General features: G+C 61.2%; 1 protein-coding gene across 50 annotated transcripts in view; it reads right to left on the bottom strand.

Annotated features, from left to right (window-relative positions):
* Nucleotides 1-2,602: 2,602 nt before the first annotated feature.
* AKAP13 (A-kinase anchoring protein 13) overlaps nt 2,603-16,252 on the bottom strand; it is a 311,707-nt gene continuing 298,057 nt past the window's right edge. For 45 of the 50 annotated variants that reach the window (XM_089311068.1, XM_089311067.1, XM_089311058.1 and 42 more), the window contains 8 exons: nt 14,406-14,600; nt 12,312-12,473; nt 11,894-11,964; nt 11,412-11,456; nt 9,519-9,569; nt 8,606-9,055; nt 6,813-7,158; nt 2,603-6,227 (listed from right to left, as the gene is read on the bottom strand). In XM_089311068.1, the coding sequence (XP_089167194.1) occupies nt 6,178-6,227; nt 6,813-7,158; nt 8,606-9,055; nt 9,519-9,569; nt 11,412-11,456; nt 11,894-11,964; nt 12,312-12,473; nt 14,406-14,600 (1,370 nt within the window). In that variant the 3' untranslated portion in view covers nt 2,603-6,177. Of the gene's footprint in view, nt 6,228-6,812; nt 7,159-8,605; nt 9,056-9,518; nt 9,570-11,411; nt 11,457-11,893; nt 11,965-12,311; nt 12,474-14,405; nt 14,601-16,252 lie in introns of those variants that run through there. The other 5 variants (XM_089311054.1, XM_089311051.1, XM_089311079.1 and 2 more) reach the window with 2 other exon arrangements.

The raw sequence follows: 16,252 nt of genomic DNA on the forward strand, positions 1-16,252 counted from the left end.
GGAGGCCAGCGGCAGGGCTGGGTGGGGGTGGGTTTGCCTGGCACCAGAGGTGGCTTCCTAGGGGAGGTGGCTGGTGGGCAGGAGTCAAGCTTGGCCAGCTGAACCGCACAGCTCTGCTGGACTGCCCAGGCAGCAGCCCCTGCAATCCTGAGGCTGGTGGCCACACTGCAGGCCGTGTGCCAGCCCTGTGAGAACACCCGCGTTCACCTTGGTCCAGCCCAGCTACTGGCAAGGAGGTCACGTGTGGGAAAGGGCAGCAGCCAGTTGGGGCTGGCCCGCACCGGCCCCCAGCATGCAGCTTTGTTTCAGCTGCCAGCGTCCCCCTCCTCTGATCCACAGAATCAGACACCACGTGGGAAAGCGCACGGTTGTCAAGGCAACTGGCAGTGGGAAGTCAGTTCAGGGCTGGCTCCCAGGGAAGGGGGGAGGGGCCGGGGAAGAGGGGCCTCTCAGCTGCTGCCCCCCCATCCCAACCCATCAGCTCCCCCTGAGGCCTCCTGGACCCTCTGTCCTGTGTCCCCAGAGACAGCAAGTGACTCCTGGATGGGGAAGCAGCCGAGCTGTGTGGAGCAAGCAGCACCACGTGCAGAGGGGCCTGGGGCTGTAACGGGGACCCAAGGTGCACAGGGCAGGCCAGCTCCTTCCCAGCCCAGGAGTAGCAGGGCGGGAACGGGGCTGCTCCACCGCCCTGGGGTGGCCTGCAGCTGCGGCCCTGAAGAACAGGGGACGATCTCAAGGGCACAGGGAGGGACGTGGGCTCCTGGGTGTGCTCCTCGGGGTGGCATCCAGGCCCACCATCCCTGCCACCATGACAAGGGCTCGCAGTGCCACTGCCCAGGGTAGAGCTCAGCTCACCTGGGTCCTGCTTCTGCCTCCAGCCTGGCCGCCTCAGGCCTGCCATCCTCCCTCCGCGTTTTCCTGCAACAAGTCTCCGACCGCCGCACAGACCCTCTGCTGAGGTCTCCTCATGTGGCCTGCGGGCCCCTGGCACCGTCACACAGGCCACATCTGTGCTGTGGCCCCCAGGAGCAGGTGGGCGTGACCACCCGTGGACTGGAGCCCATTTGTGCTTCCGCTGTTCCGGAAGAGAACGGACTTGTTCTGTCTCCTGACAGTGTGAGTGAGCGAGCCCGACCCTGGCCCAGAGCCAGCCACACAGGCCTGGCGGGAGGCCGTGGGAACTCCCTTCTGCCTGTTGAAGGCTTCCTGGTGGGGGTGGGGGTGGGGCGGGGACTGCAGGGCTGGGAGGGGGTGGAGACCAGTGCTTCACTGTTTCTGGGGCGGTAGCCATGGCCAGGGATACAGGACTCCCGAGAAAGCCCTGTGTTCCATGGTCCTGGAGAGAAGGCAGACGGTGGCCCCCTGCGGACTTCCATTGCTGTGAAGGGCAGGGCTCCCGCGGCGGTGCCCCCACGCTCGGCGTTGCTGCACGTGGCGGTTTCTCCGGGGCCGGCGGGGAGGAAGGCAAGCCAGGCTGGCTGGGCAGGCGGCACAGGAGCCGGCATCTGAGGGCAGACTGGCTCATCCCCGCTCCTGGAACCTGTTAGGCAGTCGCTTCTCCCCGTGGGCGGGGCGGGTCTTCAGTAACTGGTCAAGGAAAATGCATTTTATGCAGAAACGATGTATGCACCCAAAAGTGGTGGTTTTCTTTTTTTTTTTTTTTTGGCATCAAAATAAACTTGTCCTTACTGGTTTCAACACGGTCTGAACGGGATCTAGGCCGAGGCACTGGTAAGGATCAGTGTGGAAGACTCCTGTCCGAGCCACATTCAAGTGAAGCAGGAGCGTCCCACGGGCGGTGAGGCCGGGTGCAGCCCGTGAAGGGACAGAAGGGACGCGGCGACGCGGCGGCCGGGCGGCACGCTGAGCACCGGCGAGGAGCAGTCCGGACGGCATGCCACCCAGCTGCTTCCGCTCACGCAGCTGCAACAGGAAAACGCGAGTGGAGCGCACTTGCTGTTCGACAGGCACCAAACGGCGTGCCCGGGTCGGCGCAGGCAAGAGCAGAACCTCCGATGGGAAAATCAGATTCTGCAGCTTCCCTGGACCCAGGGAGGGCAGGCTCCTGGCAGGTGGGCGAGGCGCTGGCCTTGGGGACCAGAGGACCAGATGAACAGCGTGTGTTGAGTGCATGGTGCACAGCCCACGGGCAGGCTCTGTGAGACGCAGTCCCGACGGCCCCCATGCGGCTCCCCCACGCCTGCAGGCTCCCCGTTTCTCCAGGTGGTGACGTCAGCAGGCCTCCTGCTCCTGGGCCCTCAGCTCTTCAGGCAGGGACTGGTGGCTGCTGTCACGGCGTCCAGGGTCCGGAGCGCGGTGCAGCTCTGCGAGGAAACAGTTCGCCATCTCCAGCGTGCGTTCCGTTCCTCCACACTTTACTGAAGGCGGAGGGCCCCGGGTGACGGCACTGACGTGCGCCCCGGAAACCCGAGTCCTGACTGCGCGTACGGCCCTGTGCCGGCGGGTGTGTTTCATGGTTTCCTCCTCAGGGGCGTCACGCCACAGGCCTCCACCCCCCACCCCCGTCCCGCTCCTCCCCACCCACGGCACCCTGCACCCTGGAGGGCACCTCTGCCCACGCAGATCACTCACAGTGACAATCTAGACTTCAAAGGAAGTTCATTTATTTAATTTTTTTGGGAGGGCTGGGAGGACTTCACAAGTCTGAAGCCAGTAACTAGGAAGGAAGATAAATCAAATACAGAGCCAGTATGTCATGGCAAAATTCCAGAAAACACACTGAAAAAAAGGTACAGTTCACAACTGCTCACTGTGTACATAATTACAAGTCCACGCACAACAGCTGGGCTCCGGCCTCCTTCCCTGCAATGGGACTGAGCACAGAAGCAGTGACATCTGCAGACAGCAGTGAGCACGGGGCGCGCGGTGCGTGACACAGGAGCCCACAGCTGACCCAGCCACAGGGAGGCTGACCGGCACTGTCCCGTCGGCACCCGGGACGGCCTGTGCCTCAGGTGCTGGCCAGAGGCGGAAGCGTGGGGCGGGGAAGGTCTGGGGAGCAGGGTCTGTGCTTCCTGTGGAGCACGGTGGGGGCCCCGTAAGGGCAGGTCGCCTGCTCCCGTGGTGGGGGACATGGGGCTGGGCGTGGCGAGGGGGCAGCCAGGAGCCGTAGAGCCCCCCACAAAGCTTAGGGAGATGGAGACCGTGACCTGTTGATACCTGACAGTTTAAATGAGATGAGGAAGTAAAAGATGCCTGTTTTCCCATCCATCCTTCTACCTCCCCCTCTGAAACCTGGCCAGCAGGCTCCGGACCCCCAAGCTCTAGCTGCCTAGCAGCGTTTCGCTGTGGCAGAGGAGAGGTTAAGAACCAATGCAAACCAACTCTGCCCTGTGTCAGAGGATGCGTGGGCACAGCCGACACAGGCGCGGTGCCGGGACAGCCTTGCTGCACCCTCCTTCTGGACACAGTCCCCTCACCAGGGTTGGGCTGACCTCCAGGCACAGTGGCACAGTGGCGCGGGTCCTTGGAGTGAAGCTCGGCGCCAATGCCAACGCCAAGGCCTTGGGAGGAAGGAACTAGCTAAGGGAAGAGCTTTCGAGACAAAGATTGAAACAGCACTTGTATGCACAGCAACCTCTGGCCCAGAAGGTTCCACCCTTTAAGGGAGGGAACTAAATCGAATCCCTGCACCCTATACCTCATCCTCAGATAAAGGGCCGAACACAGCCCCAAGGGGTCTCTTGAATGGGTGCTTTCTGTTCACGGAGGCCTCGGGGAGACCACGGAGGGGGAGGAAACAGCACAGGCCGGTGGTGAGTGCTGCTGCCCTGAGACACGACAAGGAAAAAGGCAGAATTGGTACCTTCCCGCAAGGCCCTCCCTGCAGACGGCGGCGAAGGCAGGCTGCGTGGTCTAAGCCTCCCCACTTCCGAGGAGACACAGGCACACACTGGACTGTCTGAGGAAGCTGGCCGCAAGGGTCACGCACGTGCACGTGTCACGGCCCTGTGGCGCCACAGGCTCCTCCTCCCGGGAGGAGCACTCCGCTCTGGAAACCGGCACCCTGGGTGGGCAGCTCCATCTGTGCGCCCAAACCCACACGACGCCAGGCACTTGGTTTCTTCAGGGAGGTGGGGAGCGGTCTCGGGATGAAATCCGGGTCCCCAGGACAGTGAGGCAGGAGGGATCGGACCCCGAGCGCTCAAGATCACAGCCAGAGCACAGCAGCAAAAATGGATCTCCTCGCGGCCAAGCTCAAAGCAGGAGGGCGAGGCCCGGCAGGGGCGCCCGTTCTCGGGGAGTGCTCTTTCTGCTCCACAGCGCTCGTTCCCTGACAAGCCAGGGCCGCTGCAGCCAGGTGGGAGTGGCAGGCTGTGGACAGCGTCCGCTGCAGACTGCAGGCCACAGGCTCGCTCACCTTGGCTCCAGACTGCCTGCCTGCGAGCCCCGGGGAGGAGCCAGGCCTTCCCGGCCAGCACAGCACTCTGCAGGGTGGGGCGAGGGGCAGAGCCACAGGGGTGACAGGCCAGTGGCCGGGTCCTGCAGCCACGGCAGGTCTTGGCTGTAACCTGGGAGTTGTATGGAGCAGTGGAGGAAGCACCAGACTGGTCGCTGTTTGGGCTTTGTAGTGGGTGCACCACGGCTCCAGCAGAAAACAGAGGGCTTGAGTTTCGAAGTCTTTCTGGGGCTGAGAATTTATTAAAGCAAAGGCATCCCACAGAGGCGGCAGGTTCCTCAAGGAAGACACTGGGACAAGGATGGCCCGAGGGTCGGGAGGGAAGGCCCGGGCACCTTCCCCAAGCCTGCGCTTCCACTGGAACCGCCAGGTCCCTGGGAAGGCGGGTGTGGGGGAGCTGGCGGCGCAGCGGCCGCCTCAGCTCAGCACTTCAGGGTTGCACACACACACATACACACACACAATAAATAAAACAAATCTAGGTTACACATTCAGAACCAGACCTCTTTCAAATAAACTGAAAGATAAATACCCCACCTGCAAGGCCAGCTTGCGCCTCACCAACCAGCACCAGGTTACAGATGGTTTTGTTTCTGTGAATGTCCAGGGCCCCGCCTCCAGGAGCAGAGCGCAGGCACCAAAGGCCATGTGGCAAGCGCAGCCTCCCGGGGCCCCAGAGACGGCACCGGATGCCAGCGAGGACAGCCCAGCACACACAGACCACGGACACAGCGGAGAAGGAAGAGGAGAAAAGACACAGGCAGCATCTGTGACAGCTCTGAGGGGTACAGCCCAATTACTAATGACGGACGTTAACTTGGAAAAATGCTTAAGAAACAGAACTTGGCCAAGGTCTCCTGACCCGGGTCGAAGTGTGTCTTGGGCCAGCTCCTTGTGTGGGCTGCAGAGGCAGCAGCCAGGCCTAGCCCTCCACCTGCACCTCCTTCTCCGCCAGTGGTCCCTGCCCGGTCCCACCAGGAGCTGCCCTGGGGGCCGCCAAGGTTTCAGAAACATTACCAGGGAGAGTGCCACTCATGGGTACTCTGTGACACCAGCAAGTGTCACACCGCAGGGAGAGCTGGTGAGGCGCCTCTCATTTTATCGGTGCCCAGAACGTGAGGGCAAACTACTTGGAAAACCATGCACTTCCTGGGGATCGTGACGACACGCCATCTTCTTTCCCCTGAGCGCCCTGAGAGAGGTCAGGGTGGGCAGATCCCGCCCTCCCCTGGTCTCACAGGGGAGGGCACAGCCTCTGAAGACCGTGGGTGAGCACCAAGTGCCATGCGCCCAGCAGCACAGCACTGCCACTCGTGCTGAGCTACAAGGGCCTAATTCGGGCACACACCGTGTGCTGTGGCATGCCCTGGGTGTCCAGGCCAACGGTCCCTGTGAGCACACAGACAGTCCAAGCTCTCTGCTCATTCACTTTGGTCATGTTCCCCCAAATAAAAGGCAGCAGGAGTTTCAGACCTCGTTTGGCAACTCGTTCAGCTCTCAGGGATCCTGGATGTGCCCAGGAGCTCACCTGCACTCTGGGGCCACCACCTTCAACAGAGGCCTGGGCGCAGCCGGCCCCACCTGTGAGTTCTGGGCACCCACAGGTCACAGACAAAGCAGGGTCTGGGCCTCTCTCCACCCTGACTCACGAGACAATCTGCTCCTCTCCCCGAGGCCCTGGGAACCCAGGACAGGCCATCCGGTGCGGGGGAGCTTGCGCACGCAGGCAGGGCAGCAGGAGGGCGGGGGGGCGGCGCTCAGCAGAAGATCTCTTCCCCCTCTGCTGATGCTTCTGACACAGGAGCTTCTGCGAGGCGAAGGCCAGGACAGAAAGATTCAGGAACAGGCCGCTCATGCCCTTCCTCCCCAGCCACACCTCCCGCAAGGCGACCCAGCTCGGGCGCAGGGCACCTGCACCTTCGGCACCCGGGACTTCCCGGCAGGCTCGGTGCGCGGGCTCTGCCCCCTCCTCACCCCGCCCCCGTTCACTCGCGCCTCAGCACCGGGACTGCTCTGCTCAGCGGGGCTGGGGGACGGAATGTGTGCTGTAGCACCCCGCGCCACCGTGAGAGCAAACCTAACAGTGAGACCCGGAGGCCTGGGTGGGGCGAGGTGAGGCAGGGCAAGGGGAGGCCCTGGCACTGCTGTGGCTCCCTGCTGTCTTACTCCAGGCTTCTGAAAGCCGCAGCACCAGATGCCCCCGCCTGGTGTCAGCTGCGGGGCTGGGCTGAGGAAGAGGGGAGGACGCGGGCGCTCTGTCTAGGCGAGTTCCGGCGCCTCTGCAGGAAAGGCGCACCTGTCTGGGGCAGGGGCGGTCTTCCCACGCGAGGCCCAGCTCTGCGATCCCCGTGGCCCGAGGGCGCCGTCCCCTCCGAGCGGAGTGGGGTCTCACCTCCCGGCTGAATGCGGCCTCCTCTGCTCTTCTTCTTCTTCTCCTTTTTCTCCTTCGGCTTCGCTAAGCCAAACAGGCGGGAGGAGGGTGTGGAGGAGGAGGAGGAGCACCCAGGGGGCAGGCTCGGCCCCTCTGGCCCTCTGTGAGTCTGGCTGGCTGAACCAAGGATGTGGAAAGTCCCCTTATCCTTATGTGTCCGGGACAGGCTGTTCCGTTTTGGGGACACGGAAAGCTCGGAGTCCAACGGCCCTGACCTGGCAGCGGCGGGTGCGGGCGGCAGAGACGATTCCTCAGGGCTGGGTAGGAAGGACGGGATCCTCATCAGCTTGCCGTGTGGACGGGAGACCTGCACGCATGCAAAGAGGCGTCAGCACCCCTGCCATCTACTCCAGGCTGAACTCCGTCCGCTGTGCTGGCTTCTGGGCACTGCACACATCTCACTGCGGGGCAGCCACAGCTCCCCGGCCGCACTGCTCTCCCCACTATGAACTATGTCTGTGAACTTCTTAAAGACACCACCTTGGGCACACTGACAACTGCATTGGGCATGAACACACAGCCGTGCTGGGGCAGCTCGGGGGAGAGCCCTTCATCATGCAACACATGGAGAGTTCCGACCTTAAGGCTGAGTTACACAGGGACGGAGGCCAAGGGGTCACAGAGGCACGTGCCGGCTGCAGGGCAGGAGGAGCTGCGCCACGCTCCCAGGCAAGGGCCAGGCCCAGCGGCCAAGCCGAATGCCGCCTTGCGGATTGGTGCCCTCCACTGGACTCCCAGCGCCTCTGCAAAAGTGAATTTTCTTTCACATTTCAAGGTCAGTGAGTCAAATGGCAACACAGCAGGGTTTTCAGGCAGCAGATGCGTGTGCAGCCGGGCTCTCCACCCGCCACAAATGCCCATGGTCCAGAATCACCATGGAATACCGCCAAAATAACCCCGGAGCCAGCGTGCCGGGGACCCGAGAGCCCTCCCACAGCAGCAGGGACAGACACCCGAGGCTGTGTCAACAGGCGGAAGGCCAACCAGAAAGGAGTGGGGCCTGAGGTCTCCACACAAGATTCCCAGCTGCACGTGCGGGCAGCAGCTGCCTCCACTGCTCTGACTGACCCCGCCCCTGCAGCATCTCAGGAAGTCGTGAACCCACGCCGTTCCCTGACCCTGGGTTCTGGGGGCTCCCTCATCCTTGTGTTTCCCCATCAGGTGACAAACTCCTTCAGGTGGGAGACTTGCCTGATTTATTTTTAGAGTTATTCATTTATTTGAAAGGCAGACAGAGCTGGTCCACTTCCCAAATACCAGCAACAGCCAGGGCCAGAGCTCCATCTGTCTCCCACGAGAGCCACATTCCACTGCCTTCCCAAGCACGTTGGCAGGAAGGGGAGAGAAAACAGAGCAGCTGGGACTCAAAGTGGCACTCCAATCCAGGATGCTGGCATGACAAGCAGGGGCTTAACCTACTTTGCCCACCACCAGCCCCCATGCCTGACTTCGGACACGGCACAAAAGTAGCAGGAGTGGAGGGCAGTCATGCCTAAGGCTGCTCTAGCCCAGGCCTAGGGGGTCAGCTCCAGGAGCCCTTTGGATCCTGGCCATACCCTCCAGCATTGCCATCCTCTTCCTCAACCTCTTGGACATGCAAAAAGCAGAAAAACACGCACTCCCCATCACTGCTGCCCTTGTGGGTGACAAAGATCCGGTACAAGCCGGCACACCTCCGCCCGCTGTCTTAGAGCACTCCCTACAGACCCTCTGCCTGTGCTGCTCGTCACCCCGGCTGGCAGGGCGCCCACTACCTGGCAGAGGTCACGCTCCACGTGGCCCTGGCCCAGCCGCCCAGCGTCCCGCCGCAGCCGCTCCTGCTCTCTCTCCAGCTGCCTCTGGGCGGCGCGCAGCTGCTCCAGGTCGCACTGGTAGGCGCCCTTCCGCTGCTGCAGGTCCTCTCGCTCCCTCTCCAGGTCCCGCTGGCCCCGCTGCACCTGCTCCTCACGCTCCGCCAGCCGAGCCTCCCGCGCCTGCAGCTCCCGCTCACGGGCCTCCCACTCCCGCTCGCGACGGCGCCGCTCTTCGGCGTGCTGGGCCTGCTGCTTCTGCAGGTTGGCCAGGTCCTGACGCTGCTTCTCCAAGCTGCGCTGCTTCTCCTGCTCCACGAGGGAGCTGGGGCGGGACGCGCCCCGCGTGAGCGGCCTCTCGCTCAGCACCAGCTTCTGGTCCTCGATGTAACTGTCCTGCTGCAGCACCACGCCCTGGGGAAACGGGAGGCGGGGGGGGGGGACCAGCTGCAGGCACCCACAGAACGCAGAGGGCACCACGCCCTGGGGAAACACGGTGGCGGGGGGGACCAGCTGCAGGCACCCACAGAACGCAGGAAGCACCAGTCATCGCCAGAGGAGCCAGCGGCACTGCCGGGGCTGAGGGGAGTGCATGTGCTGTGCAGGGGTGTGTAGGTTCTGTGTCTGGGACAGAAGTGAGCAGAGTGTGAGGCATTCCCAGGGTCACCCTGTCCAAGTGCTACACAGAGGCATGGGGTATGCAGCCTACAAGCAGGCAGCAGCCCAGGTGCACGGGCATACCCACAGGCTGTGCCTGCAGCCCCAGGCTGTGGCCTCTGCGAGTCCTGGAAGGCCCCGGGCACCCTCCCCACCACGGAAGGCCCCACGTCCACATCAGCAACCCCGTCCGGCGGCCGGCGGCCGGCAAGGCACGTACCTGCAGGGTGCTCAGGAGCTCGTGCAGGTGAACGATGCTCTGCACCACCTGCTGCCAAGACAACACAAGGTGCGATCGGGATTCGGGCAGACCCGGGCGCCGGCAGTCCCCTGAAGAGCCCAGCAGAGCGCCGCGCGGGTGCTCTCGGCCGGGTTACTGAACAGGCAGGTGGCCGGGAGCGCGGGCCGCATTCCCGGCCACCTGGGGGAGAGCGCGCGGCGGGGCCTGCTGCAGTGTGGGCACCGTGACTGCTCTCCCGGCTCCAGCAGTGGCCCCTCGTGTGGGACTGTGGTTATTAAGTAAGGCACACCACCGCTCTCTTTTCTTTTTATAGTTCTCAACATTTTTCCAGTTTTCTTCCAAAAACATGTACTGCTTTTCTAATACCCAAAACAAGTCATTCATCAACAAAATGCAAAAACTCCATCACAACACGCCGGTCTCCTGAGAGTAGGCTCTGCCTGTCGCGAGGGTTATTCTCAGCTGCCGCGGCCCAGGGAAGCCTCGGCCATGACTGCTCCCGCCGTCTCCCTGGCCACCCTCCCCACACACCGCGGAGGCTGCTGCCACACGGGAAAGCCGACCAGCGACTGCTTTAGCCAGCAGCCTGTGTGGGCCCACGCTGAGGCCAGTGAGGGGACTCCATTAGGACACCACCCAAGTTAGACTTCAATACCAACAGCCTCCTGTGTTTTTCATTTGGGGGGGTGGGAGGCAATATTTCTTTTAATTTAAGTTCATAAGACAAAGCTCCTCAGGACCTCAAAAGCAAGATGAAAGAGAAAAGGAAGAAACACAAAGACCGCCACTGAGAATACAGCTTAGAGAGCAGGCGTTGCACGCAGTCACCCCTCTGACATGGGGATGGGTTCCCAGACGCCCAGCAGATGTCAGACACCTGATAGCACTGAGCCCCATTTCTCACGCTGGCTCCCACACATGCACACCTATGACAAAGCTGAGTTTAAAACAGGCACAGGAGCCAGTGCTGGCACAGCAGGTAAAGCTGTCGGCTGCGGTGCCCGCATCCCACGTGGGCGCCAGTTCAAGTGTCAGCCGCTCCAGTTCCCACCCAGCTAATGGCCTGGGAAAGCAGCGGAAGACGGCCCAAGTGCTGGAGGCCCTGCACCCATGTGAGTGACTTGGAAGAGACTCCTGACTTTGGCCTGGTGCACCCCTGGCTGCGGCAGCCATCTGGGGCATAACCCTGCAGAAAAACCTGTCTTTCCCTCTAACTCTTTCAAATAAATTGAAAAAACACAAAAGCTGAGGCACAGGGAGGGTGGCAAAGTAATGCAGTAGAATCCCATGATGCACCTCACTTCTCCCTCCAAAGCAGCAGCCCAGCCTTCTCTCTGGCATCTCTGCCCGGGCAGCGCCCCTGACCTTGTGTTTGGGCCACTGTCAGTTAAGTGAAGGCTGCCTTGAGCGCAGCACCGGGACAGCACAGCAGGCAGTCTGACAGCCCTGACGGTGGGGAGTGACCCCACACAGGCAGGTATACAGAAGAGGGACAGCTGCCACCTGGAATCACCCCCAGTTCATCTCCAGGGTCCACTTGTGGCTTCTGGCACCAGGTTTGTGTTACAAAAAAAGCTGCTGCGAACTCTGCTCGTGTGTCTGAGCTGGAAGACACCAGAGAGGCTGCAGGGCCCGCAGTCACAGAAAGCTGAGGACAGAGGACGCTGCCGAAGGACAGAGGGTCAGAGGTCACGGTCAGAGCAGATCTCCAAGAAGCTGGCCGGGGGCAGGCCAACAGCAAGAGTCCAGGAGACCAACAGCTGTGCGGCTCTGTGTGCCAAAGGCAGCCTGCACTCGGCTTGCAGGGCACAGAGAGGCGCAGGCGAAGGCGGGAACCTTTCAGTGAGAAGCAGCAGGTAACCAGGAGCTTACCTCCGTGTTTCTCTTCAGGGTAAACACCAGGGTAGCGTTTCCACCCTATAAAACAAGACAGTGCTTCAGAAGTGAGCACCCTGGCGCAGACACTGTATCCAGCACTCACGGTGCAGCCTCCCACTGCAGCACACCAAGACCCGAGGGGCAGCCGTTTGCTACTGCAGCCAGATACAGAGACCTGCTGGTCTGGGGCATCAAAAGCAAGTTCCTGCTGGAACCAGTTCTGCCCAGGCCACAGCACGGCTGTGAGGGCAGACACAGTGTTCTGAGCCAGACAGGCTGAGCACCAGCAGCGTGGGCTGCCTCGCTGTACTGTTCATTCTTTAAAACTGTGCTTTCCCCTGAAAATAAAGTACGACTTCATGAAAAGCAGCACGTCAGGCGTCTAAACCAAGATCACAATGGGAAAGCTCCAAGGGCTACGGATTCTGGGGGTGGGCCACGGAGGGAGCCAGGGAGCGCACACGAGGCAGGAATACCTTTTTCAGACCACTGTCTGACTCCGTTCTCCTAAGATCCTGGCCATCATCTCCCTCTTCCTTCTCACCTCCTAAACAAAAAACAGACAGACAGAGAGCTCTGTGGTTGTCCTTCCAGGCTTAGCCGCGGACGATCCGCTCCAGACCCTTTAGAGACTCGACGCCCCCGAGTCCTGCTGCTGCCCCACCTCAAGCCGGCCTGCAGGCAGCTAACTCCAGCAGGAGGAAGCAGACGCAGCTTCCGATTTGGCTCTTTGTAGCCCAGATGCCAGAGAATCTTCTGTTACAGTCAAAACCGGCCAGGCTGGGGCACACAGTGACTGCCGCGTGCGGAAGAGGGCTGGCACCCCCGGCAGAGGCCGTTCCCAGGTGTGGGGATCTGGGCTGCCCGTCCAAGACGTGGGTTCAAATCCCATACCTTTTGAAGCGTTCATCTGGTGGCTGTCAAATCCGCCGAAGGTCTCTGCTCTGCGAGGCAAGGACACAGGGCCCACGCTGCCTTCCTGCTCCACAGGGCTGCTGGCCGTCTGCCCCAGGGGGCCTCCCAGACTTCCACTCACCAAACCCTGAAGGACCTCCACTGGGAAAGAGAAAACACGCACAACTGACCTCTCCTCTCTCAAGGTGACGCGGGACACAGACGGGAAGCAGGATGACCGCCCTGCTCAGAGGAGGGTCTCAGGTACGTGTGGGTTTTAGTGGGTTCTGCTGGAAACAGATGAAACCTCTACCCCGATGCATAGATAGGGAGGCGTAGGGGGTTCCAAAAGGAACAGGGAGGCACAGCAACTGACTGGACGGAGCACGGCTTCTGGACAAGGCCCAGAGCTGCCGGAAGAGGCGTCCTGCCACGTGATGGGTGACTCCGATGCAGAGCGGTGCAAGCCCCAGCCAAGACTGTTTGCCAGGGCAGAGCTCAGAGGGGAGAAAGCGCCACACGTGAGCTGGAGGCTGGGTGCAGGGCAAACAAAACACAGGCAGGAAAGCCCACAGACCACGCTGCCTGGCCTTAGAGAACAGGACAGAAAGACAACACGCGGGAACCCTAGGAAGTCAGAAAAGCTCTCCGAACCTAAAAATTTAAGAAATTAGCATCACATAAAAACGAGCAACAGAAAAACACTGAAGTCAAATCCCACAAGTCAGACAGCTCACCCGGACAACAGGCTTGTGAAATACACAGGCTGAGCATAAAACAGGGTGACCCGGGAGACAGGAACTCAGTGGAGGGGAAGACACAGGAGGTGAAAGTGAGCACACAGTATCACTGTACAAGGAAGCTGAGCAGAGCGCGAGGACAGACAGACCCAGGCGAGAACAGCCAAGCAGGCGGCGGGTGAGAGGAGTGGCCGCACGCGAGGCAGGGGGCAGGCGGCAAGCGCCGAGGACAGACGACGCTGTCTGGGGAACCGGGGCGCGTGCGGCCAGCGCTGGGACCAGCATCGCCACACTGCAGGGCAACGCCGCTCTCCCCAAGTCTGCAAAATGTGGGCAAGGAGCAGCAGCCAGCACAGCAAGGCGCAGCTGCTACAGCTGCCTGGACGGAGTGAGCCCGCCGCGCCTGGGAAATCCACCCACAGCCAGGCGCTGCCGGCCACGCTCCCCGCCAGAGCACGCACGCCAGGGCCCGACGCCCGCAGCAGCCTATCAGGGTGAGGGCGCACGTGACCTCAGCACACAGCACCCTCAGGGGTGCCTCCGGAGCCCCCGCCAGACAGCAAGCTCCACGCACCGTGCTGACACAGGGGTGCTGCCTAGGCCAGCTGAGCGCTGGGCACTAGTACACGCACTTGGGAGAGAAGACTCAGGCCTGGTGGAGAGAGAGCACGGGGCAGACGTGCTGCTCCCTCCAGGAGGCAGCACCCGAGGACCCTGTCTGGGAGCAGCGGCCCTGCCACAACAGTTCGGCAAAGGCGCTGCACTGGGCAAGTGTGAGACCAGGCAGAAATGGAGGGGCTCTGGAGGCGCGATCACAAGAAATGCTACAGAAAGAGGATGCGGGGCGGGGCGTGTGTTGACTCAAACGTCTGCTGTGAAACATGGGAGCCGCTGAGCAGCAGTGTCTGGGAACAGGAGCCGAGGCCATGGGACCTTGAAGCGGGTCACTACGCACAGCAGCATGAGGCCTGCTCCCTCTGCAGGGGCAGGTGGGGGGGCGGGGTGGAGGGGTCTTAGGACCACGTTGTATGGAGGCCCACCGGCAACAACTGCTACTGCAGGATATCTGTTTTCTCTAACAGACGGGGCGCCGTCAGTGACTGGGACGTCCGAGTCCCACCCCACGGAGCCCGGGTGTGAGCTCCAGCCCCGACCCTGCGTCCAGCTAATGGCAACTGGCAGCAGGCGACGGCTCAAGGGGCTGGGCTCCTGCTAACCACAGGGGAGACCTGGACTGAGACCTGGGCTCCTGGCTTCATTCGTTTGGAGACTGAATGAGTTTCTCGGGGAGTAACAAAGAACAGAGTATGCGCTGGCAGGTGGCTGCACACGGCCCCTGGTGCACGCCGCTTACCCTCGCTCATCGCGCTTCTCATGAGCGGTCCTCCTTTGAGAGCCTCCTGCGTGCTGGCGCGGAAGAGGGCTCTGGGGCTGTGAGCAGGGGAGCAGTCCTCGGGCAGCGGAGCGCTGCACTCCGCCAGGTCCCGGAAAATCGCCTCCTTCTCCTCCAGGAGCAGCAGGATCTGCTGGTCCTTCTGCCGCAGCTGCTCTGCAGGGAGGAGAGAGGCTGCGTCGGACAGGAGACCGGGACGCGCGCGCCCCCTTGTGGGGACTTGAGGAAAGCGGCAGTACCTGCCCCTCCTCAGGAGGGTGGAAGACTAAGTTAGGCGACATCTGCCAGTCACCACCATCCTGATTCTAGAATTAATCACGTGGTTAAGGAGTAGTCCCTCTGAAGACACATGGTTTTCTCCCTAATAAGAATTGTGAAACCACTCGGCCTCTGGCAGGCACTGCAGTCCCCGACCCAGGTAGTGCTCAGCCCACTGCTCACTTCCTGCTGCGGCCACCACCCTACAGCCGCCCAGCCCAAGGCCACACCTCCAGGGCCTCCTTCCCTCTTTCTGCAGATCTGCCACCCACAGGAGCACCCAGCAGCCTCCTCCTCTGCCACCCCTCTGCCACCCCTGCCTTGCACTGTCCCGGGAGGGTGGGTGTGTCTCGACTGCTTCCTGTGTGCTGACAATCACAGTGAGTGCCCCCGTCCCCGCGGCCCTCTCTGCAGAGTACCACGGTCAGTGGCCATCTCCACAGAGACCCTTCCACTTGTGGTCTCTCCCTCATCGGCAACTCTCCCCTCCCACCCCCAGCTAACTGGGAGGTCTGGGAGAGCGGCTCAGCTCTGTCCCTCCACCCACACTCAGCTGACCAGGCTTGCTTGTTTTCCAATATTTATTTATTTTCTAATTTTTAAAAATTATTTATTCTTTTTTTCTTTTAAAGTTTTTAAAGATTTATTCATTTTATTTTTATTTGTTTGAGAGGTAGTGTTACAGAGAGGGAGCAACAGAGAGAGAGGTCTTCCATTTGCTGGTTCACTCCCCAAATGGCTGCAATGGCCAGGGCTGGGCCAGGAAGAAGCCAGGAGCCAGGAGCTTTTTCCAGGTCTCCCACACAGGTGCAGGGGTTCAAGTACTTGGGCCATCTTCCACTGCTTTCAGGCCATAAGCAGAATGCTGGATTGGAAGAGGAGTACCCCCAAACTGGCACCCATACAGGATGCCAGGGCCATAGGCAGAGGCTTAGCTTACTACGCCACAGTGGCAGGCCCTAAAGATTTATTTTATTTATTCGAAAAGCAGAGTTACAGAGAGAGAGGGAAGGAGGTCTCCCGTCTGCTGGCCTTCTCCCCAAATGGCCGCAATGGCTGGGGCTGTGGCAGGCTGAAACCAGGGCCTAGAGCTTCCTCCGGGTCTCCCACGTGAGTGGCAGGGGCTCCAGCACTTGGGCCATCTTCCGCTGCTTTCCCAGGTACATTAGCAGGGAGCTGGATCAGAAGTGGAACAGCTGGGACTCGAACTGGCACCGTATGGATGCAGGTGTTGTAGGCGGTGGCTTCACTCGCTACACAACAGTGGTCCCAAGCTGCCCAGGTTTTGATGACCCTGTCCTTCACTACCCCCGCCTCCTCTCTAGCTCAGGCCTCACCCAACCCAATCTAGGAGTTGTCCCATTGGTGTGTCCATTTTCAGCGTGCCAACTAAAAAGAAAAATCAATCCCTTCAGCTGAAGCACCCATCATGGCTGACACCATCGCCGCCTGGCAGGTGCATTGAGTCCCTCTTAGTCTGCACCCAGCTCTCCTTCTTGTGTGGACAGCTAAGTTCCTTCTGAGGCAGTTCACGCCCCAGCCTCCCCAGG

This window comes from Oryctolagus cuniculus, chromosome 12 (genome assembly GCF_051225735.1).
Source record: "Oryctolagus cuniculus isolate XC-2025 breed Fujian yellow rabbit chromosome 12, ASM5122573v1, whole genome shotgun sequence".
Classification (NCBI taxonomy): Eukaryota; Metazoa; Chordata; class Mammalia; order Lagomorpha; family Leporidae; genus Oryctolagus; species Oryctolagus cuniculus.